A 16,221-nucleotide genomic window follows, 5' to 3' on the forward strand; every position below is an offset into this window, starting at 1 on the left:
GTCTGCTAAACTGGTATAAGCTGCTATAGGATCAGAAGTTTGTATGTGCTATAACTACATTTGATGTAACATGGGCTTCCCAGGTCTCGCTAGTGGTAAAAAATCGCTTCTAGTGCAGGAGCTGAAGGAGTTGTGGGTTTGATCCCTTGGTCTGGAAGATCCCTTGAAGAAGGGCATGGCAAACCACTCCAGTATTCTTGCCTGGAGAATCCCTTGGACAGAGAAGCCTGGTGAGCTATGGTCCATAGAATCACAAGGAGTTGGACATGACTAAAGCAACTTAGCATGCAGGCATGCATTCTTCACTACTCTTAGAGTTAGTTCAAGCTCAGCTATATTCATTACTTAGGATAAAGTGAAAAGTTTAATCCAGAAATTAAGATAAATAAATTTGTAGTTTGTTTTGAATATTGGCTAGTATTTTTTATTGATCTTGTTCTTTTTTTCTTTTTAGGTTCTGTTTCAGCTCTGGGTGGCACAGAGTTCAGAGTTCTTTAGGCGGCTAGCCCTGTTACTTTCTACAACAAATTCACCTCCTGGGCCCTTACTTACTCCAGCACTTTTGCCTCATCGTATCTTATCTGATGTGACTCAAGGTCTACCTCATGTTCATTCTGCCTGTTTGGAAGAGCTTAAGCGCAGCTATGAGTTCTACCGGTACTTTGAAACTCAGCACCAGTCGGTACCCCAGCGTTTCTCCAGAACTCAGCAGAAGTCAAGAGAACTGAGTAATGTTCACACAGCAGTACGCAGCTTGCAGCTGCATCTGAAAGCATTACTGAATGAGTAAGTTTAGAAGCCACGTAAGGAAACATCCCCGTGATTAGCAGGCTTCATTCTCCTGCCATTGTGGTTGTTGGCTTGTGTCCTAGCTGAAAAGAAGCAACAAAGTCGAGACATGCAGCCTAAAGGGTGGTTTCAACCTACAAATGTAACAAACTGGTTTGTTAGTACTGTAGTTGGGGGAATTCATTTATAGTTTTTACTTTTTTTATTTCAACAGAAAACCTAGAAAGATAGGACAAAAGCCGAGAAGTATTATATGTAGTTGAAGAGTATTATATTGCTATTTTTCTGAATAAGAGGTTTGGACATTTTTCTATAGCATAGAACAAGTTTTTTGGCCCCAATTGGATAGTAAAATGTAGGATCCATGGTTTATATTTGTTGATCTTCTACTTCACATGGTATTGTTAGTATTCCACCTTAGTAAAATGCAGTGTCCAGTCATTTCAGTGAAATTTTTCTATAACAGATACTCATAGTATAGGACTGCATCAAATGAATGAGTTGGTTCATGTTGTGTTGTAATCAGGGGAAGGTCAGAGGGATTTAATGAGTTGAGAAGATTGTAGGTGATGTATTTGACGCTGAATACCAAGCAAGATGTGGAAGGGGGAGGGCAGCAGTTGATTTTCAAAGATAAGAAAATGCATCAGAAGGACTTGAAATCTCAGTAAAATCAAAAGGCTCATTTACCAGAGTGAAGAAGGATGTGATGTACACAGATAGGAAATTAAGGTCAGAAAGACTTTTTATAAAAGATAAGTTTTTAACCATCAGTTCAAGGTCTGAGATAGGTATATAATACTCATGTAAAGGTTGAGCCATAGGGAACAATTAAGACACTATGAGGCGGTGATGTTCCATTGGTCTGTTGCTGCTGTTCTAAGAAAGCTATTTCCCACTGGGAATGTGGGAGATAAGGCTGTCCATTTGAGTGGGTGGCAAAAGGTGGATCATCATGAGAGGAAAACAAGATTTCAGTGGATGGAAAGGTTGTGTTAGGCAAACCAGGGTCTATCAAGAATTAATGTTTGGCAGTGGAATCAGAAATGTACAGGGTTTAATAAAATGCATTAGCATGAGGAAGATGGTTTGGGAAGAAAGAGTACTACACTAGATGGACATGAAAATGACAAGGAAGGGCTGTGTACCTTGGCCAGGGATTATGGAAAATACATGGGAGGTATGTTTCCTGTTAAAAAATGAAAGATTTTATGTATGCTACTGTAATCACCCTTCAAAATACTTCACTAGAGAGCAGTCCAGTCACAGAGCATCATATCTGATTTGCTCTTTAGCACTGCCACACACAGCTTTGAAAAGTGTTAAAAAAATCATTCTGTGTTTCATTCCTCCCACTTGCTTGTCCCACTTGCCGTTCCCACTCTCACTTGCCTGCAGGAGAACATTAACTCTGTAAGTGTTCTCCTGGTCTGTAGAGTGCCTGCTGCCAGAGGAATGTTTCTGAGCCTTATATTTGGTTTCTTACTTATCTGAAAAATTTCCCTGGATATGGAGTGAGTGTAGCAGCTTAGACTGAAGTCTGTATAAAACACTCTGCAGAAAGGGCTTGGCATAAACTGACTGCTGTCTGCTCTCTCTTTATTTCTCACTCCTTTACCTCAGTCCAGCCAAACTGTATAAATGCTATTTCCCACTACCATCTAGAATGACCTTCATTTTCTGTACATGCTCAGGTTTTATCCATCTTTCAGTGCTACCTCAGAAGTACCTCTTCCTTAGCATAGTAACTTGCTCCTCTTCTGAATTCTTTTAATCCCTTCTTTCTCTCTGTCATTTTGTGCCTGGATATAACCCAGCTTTACAATTTACCAGCTGTATGACCTGGGCAAGTTTCTTCAACTCTCTAGAACTAATTTCTTATCTTTAAATTGGAAATAAAATGTTAGTTTTAATTTTTTTTATATTATATATGTATGACTTCTCTGGTGTGGTTTAAGTTTCTTATAAGTAGGAAGTAGGTTTAACTTATCTTTTTAGTTTGTAAAAATGCCTGGTATATATGCAAGAAATATTGGTTGAAGAAATATATAATACTCTTTATAAACTTTTTTTAAAACTGGTAAATGCATACAATGTAAAATTTAGCACTTAAGCTACAGGTAAATGGCATTAACTGCGTATGTATTGTTGTGCAACCATCACCACCTTCCACATTCAGAACTTTTTTTCATCTTACAAACTTTTTTTTAAAATAAACTTTGTGAATTATACATTTCGTTTCATAGTTTAGAAATCTGTTTTTGTTTTTCTTTATTACTCAGGGTAATAATTCTTGAGGATGAACTTGAAAAGCTTGTCTGTACTAAAGAAACACAAGAACTAGTGTCAGAAGCTTATCAAATCCTAGAACAGAAATTAAAGTTAATTCAGCCCCATGTTCAAGCAAGCAACAATTGCTGGGAAGAGGCCATTTCTCAAGTGGACAAATTGCTACGAAGAAATACAGATAAAAAAGGTACCTGTGAGAGAGTACTTTTACATACACTTACCAGACATACTTATTCCCCAGTAGGACTTTATGAGGTTTACTTCTTGTCTGCATGATAAAACTGATTTGATAAAATCTCTTAGTTGTCTAAAAAAAAAAAAAAAATGAACTTATATGTGCAAATTGACACTGAATATAAAATATGGGCTCTTATTTTTGTAAATAAAAAATGAATATCATTTGAAGTTTCCCTGAATCATATACTTCCTTTTTTAAAATTTTAATTAAAAAATAGATTTTAATAGTATTATTCCATTATTAGAAATTCCAGAAACTCTTTTCCAGTTAGGGTAATAATGAGTTTTGATAGTCAGAGACCAGAAATTGAATTTACTTTTAAGATAAAATACTTCATTAACTTCACTAATTTAATTGTAAGTGTTTGGCATATTAATCTTTAAACTTGTGCTATAAGTCAATAATATGTTTATCCCTTGGACCTTTATTATGATGTTAAGAGGGAGGGGACATATGTACACCATGCTGATCATATTGATGTTTGACAGAAAACAACAAAATTCTGTAAAGCAATTATCCTTCAATTAAAAAATAAAATAAAAAATTGTATTATTGCCAAAGGTGAGTAATGCTTTATCACCCTGTAAGTCATCGCTTTGTTTGTAGCTGGGTCTGTAATGCTTTGTTTACTGTCTTGAGCAAACTGAGCAAGTCCTTAGATAGTAAAAGTATTAGCATTTTTCAAAGGAAATGTAAACAAGCTAATTACTGGTATACTACCAGTACATTTCCTCAGATGTAAATAGTGAATAATTCTTTCTCCAAAAGTTAGATTTGCCAAGAGTTTTTAATATGTGCAAATATTTATGCATATTAAACTCTTTTAGATGATTTAACTAGAGCTTTCGGGTGTATTTTTTATAAATAGAAACACTCAGGAGACCACTGGGTGTTCGAAGATGCATCCCATTCCTGCCTCCCTCAGCATACTGTAAGATACTGAATCTTAGTCACTTAAACATGATTGTTAAAACAGTCTCAAATCATTGGGCAGGTGATAAGCCATTTCTTGATTTGCTCATAGGTGGTAATGATATGAACTAAGATACAAGTATTCAGAAACTTTTCTCACTAAAATGCCCATCGTAGCCTTGGATACACAACTTGAAATAAAATTGTTGGTTTAAATTTTTTAAGAAATAGGTGCTTTAGTTAGCTGTATCTTTTTATTTTAAGTATTTTAAAATTATAGGAATATCACAAGAATAATTTTAAGTACCCCTTAATTCCAGATTTCCCAGTTTTTTACACTCTACCACATTTGTGTGTGTATTGTCTATAAATTCTTTTGGTGGTATTATTCTAAACCATTTAGTTAAGAAACAGACATGAAATCCCATTGCCCCTAAGTACTTCTGTTCATATTTTTAAAAATCAGACATTCTTCTGCAAACCCACAGTATACCAACAGAATTAGGAAACAACCCAAGGTCCTTCAGCTGACGAATACGTAAATCGTTACATCCATCCATACAGTGGACTACTACTTAGAAATAAAAAAGAAATGAACTACTACTGCTCTGTCAGTAAGGTGGAAGATGCACTCTGCTAATCAGCAGAAGTTCGGCTCACATCACTGCACACTGTGTGATTCCACTTACAGGACAGCCACAAAATGACAAAGTTTAACAGGAAGAAGAAACGTATCAGTGATTACTAGGAGTTGGATATGGAGGGAGGAATAGGGCGTAAAGAGGCAGCATTAAGTAGATGTTTTGAAGTGATAAGACTATTCTGTATCATGATCAGTGGTAATGGTGATTACATGACTGTAATTTATCTAAATTCATAAAATTGTGTATCGAAAAGTGAATACATTAGCTTAAAATGTTTTCACCCACTACTTTTAGCATCCATTGATAGTTCTTGCTTCAGCTGGATATTGCTGTGGTGGTTGCCAGATGGTAATTTTCTAATTCCGTTTCCACCTGCACTTACTAGTTGACACTGTTTTAAGGTTAAGCATCCCCCTTTCTACTTACTTACACATTTATATTAGTATGGGTTCTTATTTTATTCACTAGATCGTAATTAGTTACTCTTATTTTATATTGTTGCTCAGGTTGTCCATAGTTCAACCAGAGGGAGCCCATTCAGGGTGGTTCCTATCACCATCATTCTTTGAGCACTTGTTGACTTCGTCTCATACTTTCCTTGCCTCCAGCCCTAACATCTGCCTTGTCTCCAAAGAGCCTCATTCTTCTTAATAGAAAATGACCTTTAGAAACCAAGATCTGAAGTGCTAGGGATGCTCATGGCCCTGGGATATCACTGCTCTTACCACTTATCCGTATACAGAACTATGGAATACATCTGCACATATACATGTACAGGCTACAGTCCCTCGGGTCACAAAAGAGCTGGACACAACTGAGCACACATACGACTCATATGCATGCACACACACATCTGTCTCTGTTTGTAGATCTATCTGTCTGTCCATATATGTTATATACCACACCTTCATACCAGTACCTCCAGTGCAGTTTCAGGAGCACATAGTTTATTCTGGCCTCCCCCTCCTCTGTGTTTGTTCTTCCCTTTTGTGATAATGAGAAGCTTGACTGTCATCAGTTTCAGTATATTTACTTTACTTACTCAGTCATTTGTATGAAACTAGTCACCTGACACTGTGGGCTAAGTCACATTTTTGCTGATGATACCCACTGAGAGTTCTCCCCTGCTGGCCTAGATTGCTCTGACCATACCAGCCCATGCTAGCCAAGAGTCTCCCCCAACTCTGAAAGCTAAAATCTAGAGGCTTAACACCTACTTCTTTAAAGTAGACAGATAATGATAAAAGAGAGCTGAATATGAAGCTAAATAACCCCGAGATTGGAAGTCAAACACTGTCTTTTAATAATTAATCGAAGTTAAGCTCACCTGAGATGATCTTTTCAATCTTTTACTTATGAAACTCATTTCCAATCCTAATTTCTCCTGAGAATAAAAATGGTATAAGTAAAGTGCAGAATTGAAGTTTCTTTTTCATAGGGAAGAGTGACGATAGTCTGTCTTGAGTCTGTTTCTATGCCATGAGTAAAGTTGATTGTTGAAGTATTTAGAGTACCTCCTGTGTGCCAAGTACTATGGTAAGGTGAAAAAGGAAGAGAGAAAACAGGTTTTCTTCTCCAAGAGTTTATTTAAATTATAAATCTACAGATGGTACTCTTTATTAACGTTAGTAGATACTCGCTCATTTCCGTGTTCCTTTTTAAGGGCACCCTGAAATGGCGTGTGAGAGCCCACGCTGTACTGTGGCACCTGTGCTGCAGCCTCCTCTACACATCGCAGACAAAGATCCAATCCCTGAGGAGCAGGTAAGGATGAAAACGGCTTTTCTTCCCTCTAAAGAGTTTAATGTACAAACCTTACCTCCCTTTCTCTGTAATTGACATGGATAATTGTTGAATTAGAATTTTCCAGGGTTCGATCCCAATTTGGGAAGATCCCCTGAAGGAGGGCATGGCACCCCATTTTGAGGGCTTCTCAGGTGGCGCTAGTGGTAAAGAACCTGCCTACAAATTCTGGAGATGTAAGAGACAACAGGTTCAATCCCTAGGTCAGGAAGATCCCCTGAGAAGGAAATGGCAACCCACTCCAGTATTCTTGCCTAGAAAATCCCATGGACAGAGGAGCCTGGCAGGCTACAGTCCATAGGGTCACAAAGAGTCTGACGCGACTGAAGTGACTTAGCACAGAACAGTTGTTGAATAATTGTGAACAGTTGTTGAATTTATATTTCTAATCTTCAAAGATCACAACACAGTGTATTGAATTTATATCATATCTAACTAATTTATATCATGTCATATAACTAAGAACATTAGTTCTTAGTGTCTTGAATTTTAATCCATTGAATCTACCAGAAGATTTTCCTGTTTATATCTAATTGTCCATTTCTTAAATACTCGAAAGTGATGAAATGCATTAAAAATTAGTACATTGGTAAAGGTACCTTCTGGGATGCTGGAAATGTTTTTATCTTGATCAGAGTGGTGGTTCCCAGTATGTGTACATCTGTAAAAATCCTTTACACTTAAGATTTGTGCATTTGAATGTATCTATGTAAGTTATGTGAAAGATGCTTGCTTGTGTCTGACTCTTTGCGACCCCATGGACTGTAGCCTGCCAGGGTCTTCTGTCCATGGAATTCTCTTCTCCAGGAGGTCTTCCCGACCCAGAGATTGAACCTGAGTCTCTTGTGTTACAGGTATATTCTTTACCATCTGAGCCCAGGGAAGCCCAAAAGTGTGGATCGGCAGGATGTATGCTAAACCTCACTTTTAAAATACTTTTTAAGATATTGACAACAGATTGCTTATTCTGAAGAAGACTTTTCTTCTGAAGAAGAAGACTTCTTTTTTTTCTCATTTTGTCTATTCAATATTCTTAATTGCAAAGGGAGACCAACCCTACTTAGTTTAACAAAGAAATTTATTTAAAACCGTTAGCTAGCTGACAGAATATTTCAGAGGGCCAGATGATGAGCTTAAAGCAGGCTGGGGTACACAGCCAAAGTCACTCAAAAGCACTGTTCCAGTGGCGGCGTCACCGCTGAGTCACTGGGTGTAGGCATTGCCACTTGTTGCATCATGTAAATAATGAAAACTTTATTCAGAACCTCTACCTCTAGAAATTTTGTCTGCCACCATCCTTGCCAGAATAGTTTCCTTAAAACTCCTGTTCTTTTATCACAAACTTCTGAATCAGATCTGACCCAGTTACACCTGATTTCAGTTCAGTTGCTCAGTCGTGTCCGACTCTTTGCCACCCCATGAATTGCAGCACACCAGGCCTCCCTGTCCATCACCAACTCCCGGAGTTCACTCAGACTCACGTCCATCGAGTCAGTGATGCCATCCAGCCATCTCATCCTCTGCCGTCCCCTTCTCCTCCTGCCCCCAATCCCGGAAAAGCGTCCGGGTCTTTTCCAGTGAGTCAACTCTTCACATGACGTGGCCAAAGTACTGGAGTTTCAGCTTCAGCATCATTCCCTCCAAAGAAATCCCAGGGCTGATCTCCTTTAGAATGGACTGGTTGGATCTCCTTGCAGTCCAAGAGTCTTCTCCAACACCACAGTTCAAAAGCATCAATTCTTCAGCGCTCAGCTTTCTTCACAGTCCAACTGTCACATCCATACATGACCACAGGAAAAATCATAGCCTTGACAAGACAGACCTTTGTTGGCAAAGTAATGTCTCTGCTTTTGAATATGCTATCTAGGTTGGTCATAACTTTCCTTCCAAGGAGTAAGTGTCTTTCGATTTCATGGCTACAGTTACCATCTGCAGTGATTTTGGAGCCCCCCAAAATAAAGTCTGACACTGTTTCCACTGTTTCTCCATCTATTTCCCATGAAGTGATAGGACCGGATGCTATAATCTTCGTTTTCTGAATGTTGAGCTTTTTCACTTTCCAATGTGTTCTCTCTCCTCTTTCACTTTCATCAAGAGGCTTTTTAGTTCCTCTTCACTTTCTGCCATAAGGGTGATGTCATTTGCATATCTGAGGTTATTGATATTTCTCCCGGCAATCTTGATTCCAGCTTGTGCTTCTTCCAGCCCAGCGTTTCTCATGATGTACTCTGCATAGAAGTTAAATAAGCAGGGTGACAATATACAGCCTTGACATACTGCTTTTCCTATTTGGAGCCAGTCTGTTGTTCCATGTCCAGTTCTAACTGTTGCTTCCTGACCTGGATATAGGTTTCTCAAGGGGCAGGTCAGATGGTCTGGTATTCCCATCTCTTTCAGAATTTTCCACAGTTTATTGTGATCCACACAGTCAAAGGTTTTGGCATAGTCAATAAAGCAGAAATAGATGTTTTTCTGGAACTCTCTTGCTTTTTCAATGTTCCAGCGTATGTTGGCAATTTGATCTCTGGTTCCTCTGCCTTTTCTAAAACCAGCTTGAACATCTGGAATTTCATAGTTCACGTATTGCTGAAGCCTGGCTTGGAGAATTTTGAGCATTACTTTACTAGCATGTGAGATGAGTGCAATTGTGTGGTAGTTTGAGCATTCTTTGGCATTGCCTTTCTTTGGGACTGGAATGAAAACTGACCTTTTCCAGTCCTGTGGCCACTGCTGAATTTTCCAAATTTGCTGGCATATTGAGTGCATAAAAAATTAAAAAATAGAAGCACTTTCACAGCATCATCTTCCAGGATTTGAAATAGCTCAACTGGAATTCCATCACCTCCACTAGCTTTGTTCATAGTGATGCTTCCTAAGGCCCACTTGACTTCACATTCCAGGATGTCTGGCTCTAGGTAAGTGATCACACCGTGATTATCTTGGTCATGAAGATCTTTTTTGTACAGTTCTTCTGTGTATTCTTGCCACCTCTTCTTAATATCTTCTGCTTCTGTTAGGTCCATCCCATTTCTGTGTTTTATTGAGCCCATCTTTGCATGAAATGTTCCCTTGGAATCTCTAATTTTCTTGAAGAGATCTCTAGTCTTTCCCATTCTGTTGTTTTCCTCTATTTCTTTGCATTGATCGCTAAGGAAGGCTTTCTTATCTCCCCTTGCTATTCTTTGGAACTCTGCATTCAGATGCTTGTATCTTTCCTTTTCTCCTTTGCTTTTTGCTTCTCTTCTTTTTGCAACTATTTGTAAGGCCTCCCCAGACAACCATTTTGCTTTTTTGCATTTCTTTTCCATGGGGATGGTTTGCTCCCTGTCTCCTGTACAATGCCACGAACCTCCATCCATAGTTCGTCAAGCACTCTATCTATCAGATCTAGTCCCTTAAATCTATTTCTCACTTCCACTGTATAATCATAAGGGATTTGATTTAGGTCATACCTGAATGGTCTTGTGGTTTTCCCTACTTTCTTCAATTTAAGTCTGAATTTGGCAATAAGGAGTTCATGATCAGAGCCACAGTCTGCTCCCAGTCTTGTTTTTGCTGATTGTATAGAGCTTCTCCATCTTTGGCTGCAAAGAATATAATCAATCTGATTTGTATTGACCATCTGGTGATGTCCATGAGTAGAGTCTTCTCTTGTGTTATTGGAAGAGGGTGTTTTCTATGACCAGTGCGTTCTCTTGGCAAAACTCTATTAGCCTTTGCCCTGCTTCATTCCGTATTCCAAGGCCAAATTTGGCTGTTACTCAAGGTGTTTCTTGACTTCCTACTTTTGCATTCCAGTCCCCTATAATGAAAAGGACATCTTTTTTGGGTGTTAGTTCTAAAAGGTCTTGTAGGTCTTCATAGAACCATTCAACTTCAGCTTTTTCAGCGTTACTGGTTGGGGCATAGACTTGGATTACTGTGATATTGAATGTTTTGCCTTGGAAACGAACAGAGATCATTCTGTCATTTTTTAGATTGCATCCAAGTACTACATTTCGGACTCTTTTGTTGACCATGATGGCTACTCCATTTCTTCTAAGGAATTCCTGCCCACAGTAGTAGGTATAATGGTCATCTGAGTTAAATTCACCGTGATTAGAGGATCCCAAATAATTTTCCTTAACCATAACTGCAACAGAAGCTGAGTAATAAGGATCCTACCCTTCACCTTAGAGATAAGGAGAACCATCAGATCTGGTTTTCCCTAATCCTAGCAATGGTGTTCAGACTTCCTGAAGAGTCAGAAAGAAATACAAATGTCTATCAAAGAAAGCTAACATACCTGACTACCTCCGTAAACCAACAGCCCTGCTAATTTTGATTGATTTTGACATAGCTAATAGCTTGAATCTTGACTAGATCTATCAAATGGTATCAGAGTAGAAAAACAATGACTGAAGTTGTTAAATTTTCTTATCCACAACTCTATTTAGTATCAAGTAAGTTTCGTTAAGATTTCAGTTTATCTGTGTTTGCTTTGTATGCCCAACTTGTGCTTCAGTGACCTGTGCCAGGAGTCCTTATTTTTTTTAATCTTGGAGTTCAATAGGTTCAAATCAGTGAATGCTACTAGAAACCTGTCTGCTTGAAGTGCTGTCTTCTTTCTTTCATTCATTTTCAGGAGTTAGAAGCTTATGTAGATGATGTTGATATGGACACTGATTTCAGAAAGGATGATTTTTATTACTTGTCTCAAGAAGACAGAGAGAGACAGAAGCGTGAACATGAAGAATCCAAGAGGGTGCTCCAAGAACTGAAATCTGTGCTGGGATTTAAAGCATCGGAGGCAGAAAGGCAGAAGTGGAAGCAACTTCTGTTTAGTGATCATGGTAAGCACTGACTTCAGGGTAAAAGTTTATTTCAATGTAAGGGATTCTTTTTTCTTAAACTGTAAATCTTAGCACAGAATTGTTATGGTGTTCATTTTAGGGATCCACCAGTAAGTATAGTACTTTGTCTTTTAGAGACAAAGTCAGTTTGATCATTAAAAGAGTCATTATGTAATCCAATTTAATCAGTAAAAGAGTTACTGTATAATCAGATTGGGAATATGAAGTCAGACTTTTTCATCAGTTACTCTATTTTTCTACTAAATTTGTTTCAGTGGGTTAAAGATTCTAAACCCTGTTCTCAATTATAATTTTTAATATAACACAAAATTAATAACTTCACTGTTGAAACCAATGAATTAAACCCTAGGCCCTTAGCTATATCACTAGGTTACTTAATAATAGTTGATTTGAATACTGTAGAAGATGGAAGGCAGAGATGCATATGTGCACGCTGTCTCCATATTTGGATTTGTACAAAAGTGGATGACTGGTAATACCTAAGATTACCCTTGAACTTCTTTATGTAACCACCCTTCTTTTCTTTAGAACTTCATAGAAGGCAGGGAGGAAGAGAGGGGAAGCTTAGTATTCAACAGTATCATCAAACTAGCTATTTCCTAATTCAAGAATTAATTCCTCTGGATTTCTAAGCAGGTAGAGTGAGACTTCCCTTCTATTTTAGTATATGAGGAGCATCAAAATCAACTGCCTTCTCTTCCCTTTCTCTTTTTCACTAGAAGTGTATAGATTATTTGGAAGGTTCCTCATCATTCTCTTTTCTTCTCTGGGGCCCTCCCATCCTCCCTTGTCCAGATGTATACTTCTTGATTTTGTCCTCCTTCTTTCTTCCCATTGATCCCCTTTATAGCCCAGGTCCTTGTAAGGCTGGGCTTCCCTGGTGGTTCTCATGGTAAAGAATCTGCCTGCAATGTAGGAGGTCCGGATTCAATCCCTGGGTCAGGAAGATCCAGTAGAGAAGGGGATTGGCTCTCCACTCCAGTATTCTTGCCTGGAGAATTTCATGGACAGAGGAGCCTAGTGGGCTACCATCCATTGGGTTGCAAAGAGTCGGACATGACTGAGCTACTAACACACACTTATAAACTTAGGCTTATATATTATAATAGCCTCTTAGCTGACTTGCATTTTCAATACCTTTTTCTTCTAAGCTATTCTTAAAGATAGCTTCTAAGCCTTTAGGTTTGCTTCTGTCTATCCTTGAAAACTAATTTGATTTTTCTCAAACAGCACATAGATAATAGCTCTCTGTCTTAAAAACCTACAGTTTTTAACTCCGATTCCTGGTTTCAAGCCTCCATCATGAGTCCCCCATATTCAACTATATTCCCCACTATTTCTAATATAGATATCTTTCTCTACTTATATCTAATTAGACAATGGTTCTGCAAGCTGGCTGTTTTTATTAATGAAAAGTATTCGTAGTGATCCCTTTCACAGGCATCCTGTCCTTACCAGTCTTTCCTCCATGAGTCCCCCTCGTACTGTTCCAGTCCTGCCACCTCTCCCACTACTACAGAGCCTTGCACGCAGGGGACACTGTTGTGGAATGAAAGGATTTCTTGAGCAAAAAGCAGAGAGTTCCTGCAACCTGCTTGTCCATATATTGGGCCTTCGTAAATCAGAGATTAGGAGTATTAGATTTTAGACACTATTGTTTCCTGTGTGTTCTATTTTTTTTGTTTCTGAAATTAAATTACAGTATTCTTAAATAGGGGCTTTATTATCCCCCACAGTATTCATTTAGAAAATTACTCAATAAGTAGATAATAAGATACGGTTTACTATTGAATCCCCAGCACATAGATCAAGAGACAGAAATCTGTACAGTCCTGGAGGCTTATATTCTAGCACAGTGTTAACATACTAGTTCATTGATGCATTATACAGATTACCCACCCTCATTTAATTAACAATAATCAGGAATATCAATCAACTTCTAATATGTGTTGCTTTAAGAATTAACAGATTTATCAGCTAACACTGTACACAAAGTTGTACACAAAGTCTGAAAATAGCACTGTATATAAACTTGTATCCTTTTTTATTGTTTAGTAACTTTTTTCATGTGGCTTTAAAACTATCCTCTTGACAGTATGGGTAAAGATATAATGATGAGAGAAGTATCTCTTTTCAGGTATGTGCTTTTGATAGTTTATATTTGAAAAGGCATAATGCTAATTTAGTTTATGAAAATAAGTAAAAAGCTGATACCTTAAAATGCTTTTCCCATGAAAAATTTCAGTACATCTTCCAGAGTTGTTTTCATCTCTGCCTACAGGGGTAAAGTCCGAATGGAATTAGAGAGGGAAATTCTACACTGGAACCTGCTGTGGCCATTTTTTTCTGTTGTTGCTGCTTCTCTAGTGGAGTTACTGCAGCTTAGGGATCTGTTTCTTGGAAATGGACACGTTTTACAAATTATTTTTTAAAATAAACGCCAGATCTTCAAGACGCACTTTTTTTTCTTCCGTCATGCTTCATAACATATTGTATTGTACTAACCCCTCATACTGGGAGGAGAGACTGCATAGCAAGCAACCCACTGCCTACTAACATCAAGAGGGGCTAAATAAAACTTCATTTTCCTTGAAAGGACAACTTCTGCCGTATGGATGTAATATTTATGTATTACGCTTTGTACAGTAGTTGATATGGAATACAGGTTTTATTTTATTTTATATTTTTCTGTGGCGTTAAAATATGTAGAAGTTACGGCTTTACTGTCATCAGGGTCTTATGAGGTGGTTGACAAGTGAGTTGAATTGTATGTTGTAATTTTTTTCCATGATGTTTTAACTTGTAAATATGTGTGTGTTGATGATGATAGGATTATTACTTGAATTACTCTTAGGTGTTTCGTCTATCATACTATGGGTGAAACCATGCTGCTTATCCTTTAGTACAGTGGCTCTCAAACTCGTGTGCGCATCAGAATCCAGCAGAGGGCTTGTCAAACCTTAGCCAGTCCTCCTTCAGTTTCCCATTCAGTAGGTATGGGGTGGAGCTGAAGAATTTTCATTTCTGAAAAATTCCTAGGTGATGCTGACTGATGCTGTTGGTTCAAGAGCCACACCTTGAAAACACTGCTTTAATGGTTTGAATTAAGAGAATACATGAGGTGTTTTAAAATATTTATCAAAACCCCATCTCATTTCATGTCTTAGGTATTTGATCTCTTATAAAGTTCTCTGGTTTTATAAATTTACTTTGATTTACTAGAAAGTTTTATTTAGCTTTTATTTATTGTTCTTTATAAGAAAAACCTACTTGGAGTTTAAATTAAAGTTTAAATCATTGCTGGGTTTTTAGTTATTATTTTTCTTTCTTTTTTTTTTTTTCCTTTGAAGCTGTGTTGAAATCCTTGTCTCCTGTAGACCCAGTGGAACCCATAAGTAATTCAGAGCCATCAGTGGATTCAGATATGGGGAAAGTTGGTAAAAATGATACTGAAGAGGAAAATAATAAAACCTCTACAGCTGACAATGAAATAAGTAGTAGGACTGAGTATTTATGTGAATACCCTGTAGATGGTAAAAGTAAAGACAATTCTGCAAATGAAGTCTTCTTCCAAGGAGCTGAAGAAAGAGCACATTACCAATGTGAGAGTGAAGATGAGTCTCCGCAGGCAGATGTAGATGGCCTGGCCCCTGCCCACCCAACCCCCAGGGTCTCATCACAGCCCTCCATCAAGCAGAGGCTGGCACAGCTACAGCTGTCCCCTGGTTTCACTTTCACTGCTGGCCTCGCTGCAGAAGTGGCTGCTAGATCTCTCTCCTTTACCACCATGCAGGAACAGACTTTTGGTGATGAGGAGGAAGAACACATAATACAAGAAAATGAAAATGAGGTAGAAGAAAAGTAAGAACCAAGATTTACGTGAAGGATTTTATTCTTTTTTTGTGAAAGTGTTTTAACTTCAAGACTAGAAATTCCACTGGAAAGGGAAAATGAGTGTAAGTTTACTGTGTTTAAAGCTAAGATGTGAAATTATAGGAAGAACCTGGGTTTGAACAACTGATCTGGAAATACTAGTTACCTATAAATGGCAGACCTTTTAGGAGAATAAGAGAAAGGTAAGGGCTCTCTTGAATAAATTGCTGTTTTATTTGCAGCATGACTGATTGATCTTGGAAACTCTTTAAGTATCTTTAATAACAAATGAATTTATCATTTCTTGCCAGAATTTACTACCATAAAATGACTGGGATAATTCTGTTGCAAGAATATTAACATTTAGTAAGGCTCCTTTTTACTGTATTCTCGCAGTTAATAACTGCAGCTATTATGTCAATAACAAGTTGTTTGTATTTAATTTTTGTTTATACCAGTCTTAAAGATACACGTTCTGAATAAAAAAAGTTGAATTCATGAAATTGATGTGTACTGGGGTTTGGAACTAAAACATGGTTTCGAAAGTACTTGGGTTGTAACATGTGTCCTTGTTTGTATGTGTATTCAGTATCTTAAGATTTCTTAATGATCTTGTAAAGAAAAACATTGCACCTTTTTAGGAATTATCCTTTAAGTTTTTGTATATTTATCTTTTTCTGTTGTTGCAACTAAAAGAGATGATACCAAAGTGGGATCTCTGTAGTTCGAGGCCTCATCCCCGACTTTATAAAAAGGTTTCTTCCATCAGTTTCCCTAGAGATAATGGGTGCCATTGCCATCAGTAAATCATGATGCTGCT

General features: G+C 37.8%; 1 protein-coding gene across 24 annotated transcripts in view; it reads left to right on the forward strand.

Moving 5' to 3' along the window:
* The window catches only part of VEZT (vezatin, adherens junctions transmembrane protein), a 71,233-nt gene extending 55,329 nt beyond the window's left edge, over positions 1–15,904 (forward strand). For 19 of the 24 annotated variants that reach the window (XM_086399135.1, XM_086399113.1, XM_086399114.1 and 16 more), the window contains 5 exons: positions 455–786; positions 3,072–3,265; positions 6,536–6,636; positions 11,300–11,507; positions 14,879–15,904. In XM_086399135.1, coding sequence (XP_086255261.1) covers positions 455–786; positions 3,072–3,265; positions 6,536–6,636; positions 11,300–11,507; positions 14,879–15,393 — 1,350 coding nt within the window. In that variant the 3' untranslated portion in view covers positions 15,394–15,904. Of the gene's footprint in view, positions 1–454; positions 787–3,071; positions 3,266–6,535; positions 6,637–11,299; positions 11,508–13,809 lie in introns of all 24 variants that reach the window. The other 5 variants (XM_086399120.1, XM_086399121.1, XM_086399122.1 and 2 more) reach the window with 1 other exon arrangement.
* The last annotated feature ends 317 nt before the right edge of the window (positions 15,905–16,221 follow it).

The sequence above is a fragment of the Bos grunniens genome, chromosome 5 (assembly GCF_055505025.1).
Source record: "Bos grunniens cultivar Pamir isolate PY7600 chromosome 5, Bosgru_T2T1.0, whole genome shotgun sequence".
NCBI classification, from domain to species: Eukaryota; Metazoa; Chordata; class Mammalia; order Artiodactyla; family Bovidae; genus Bos; species Bos grunniens.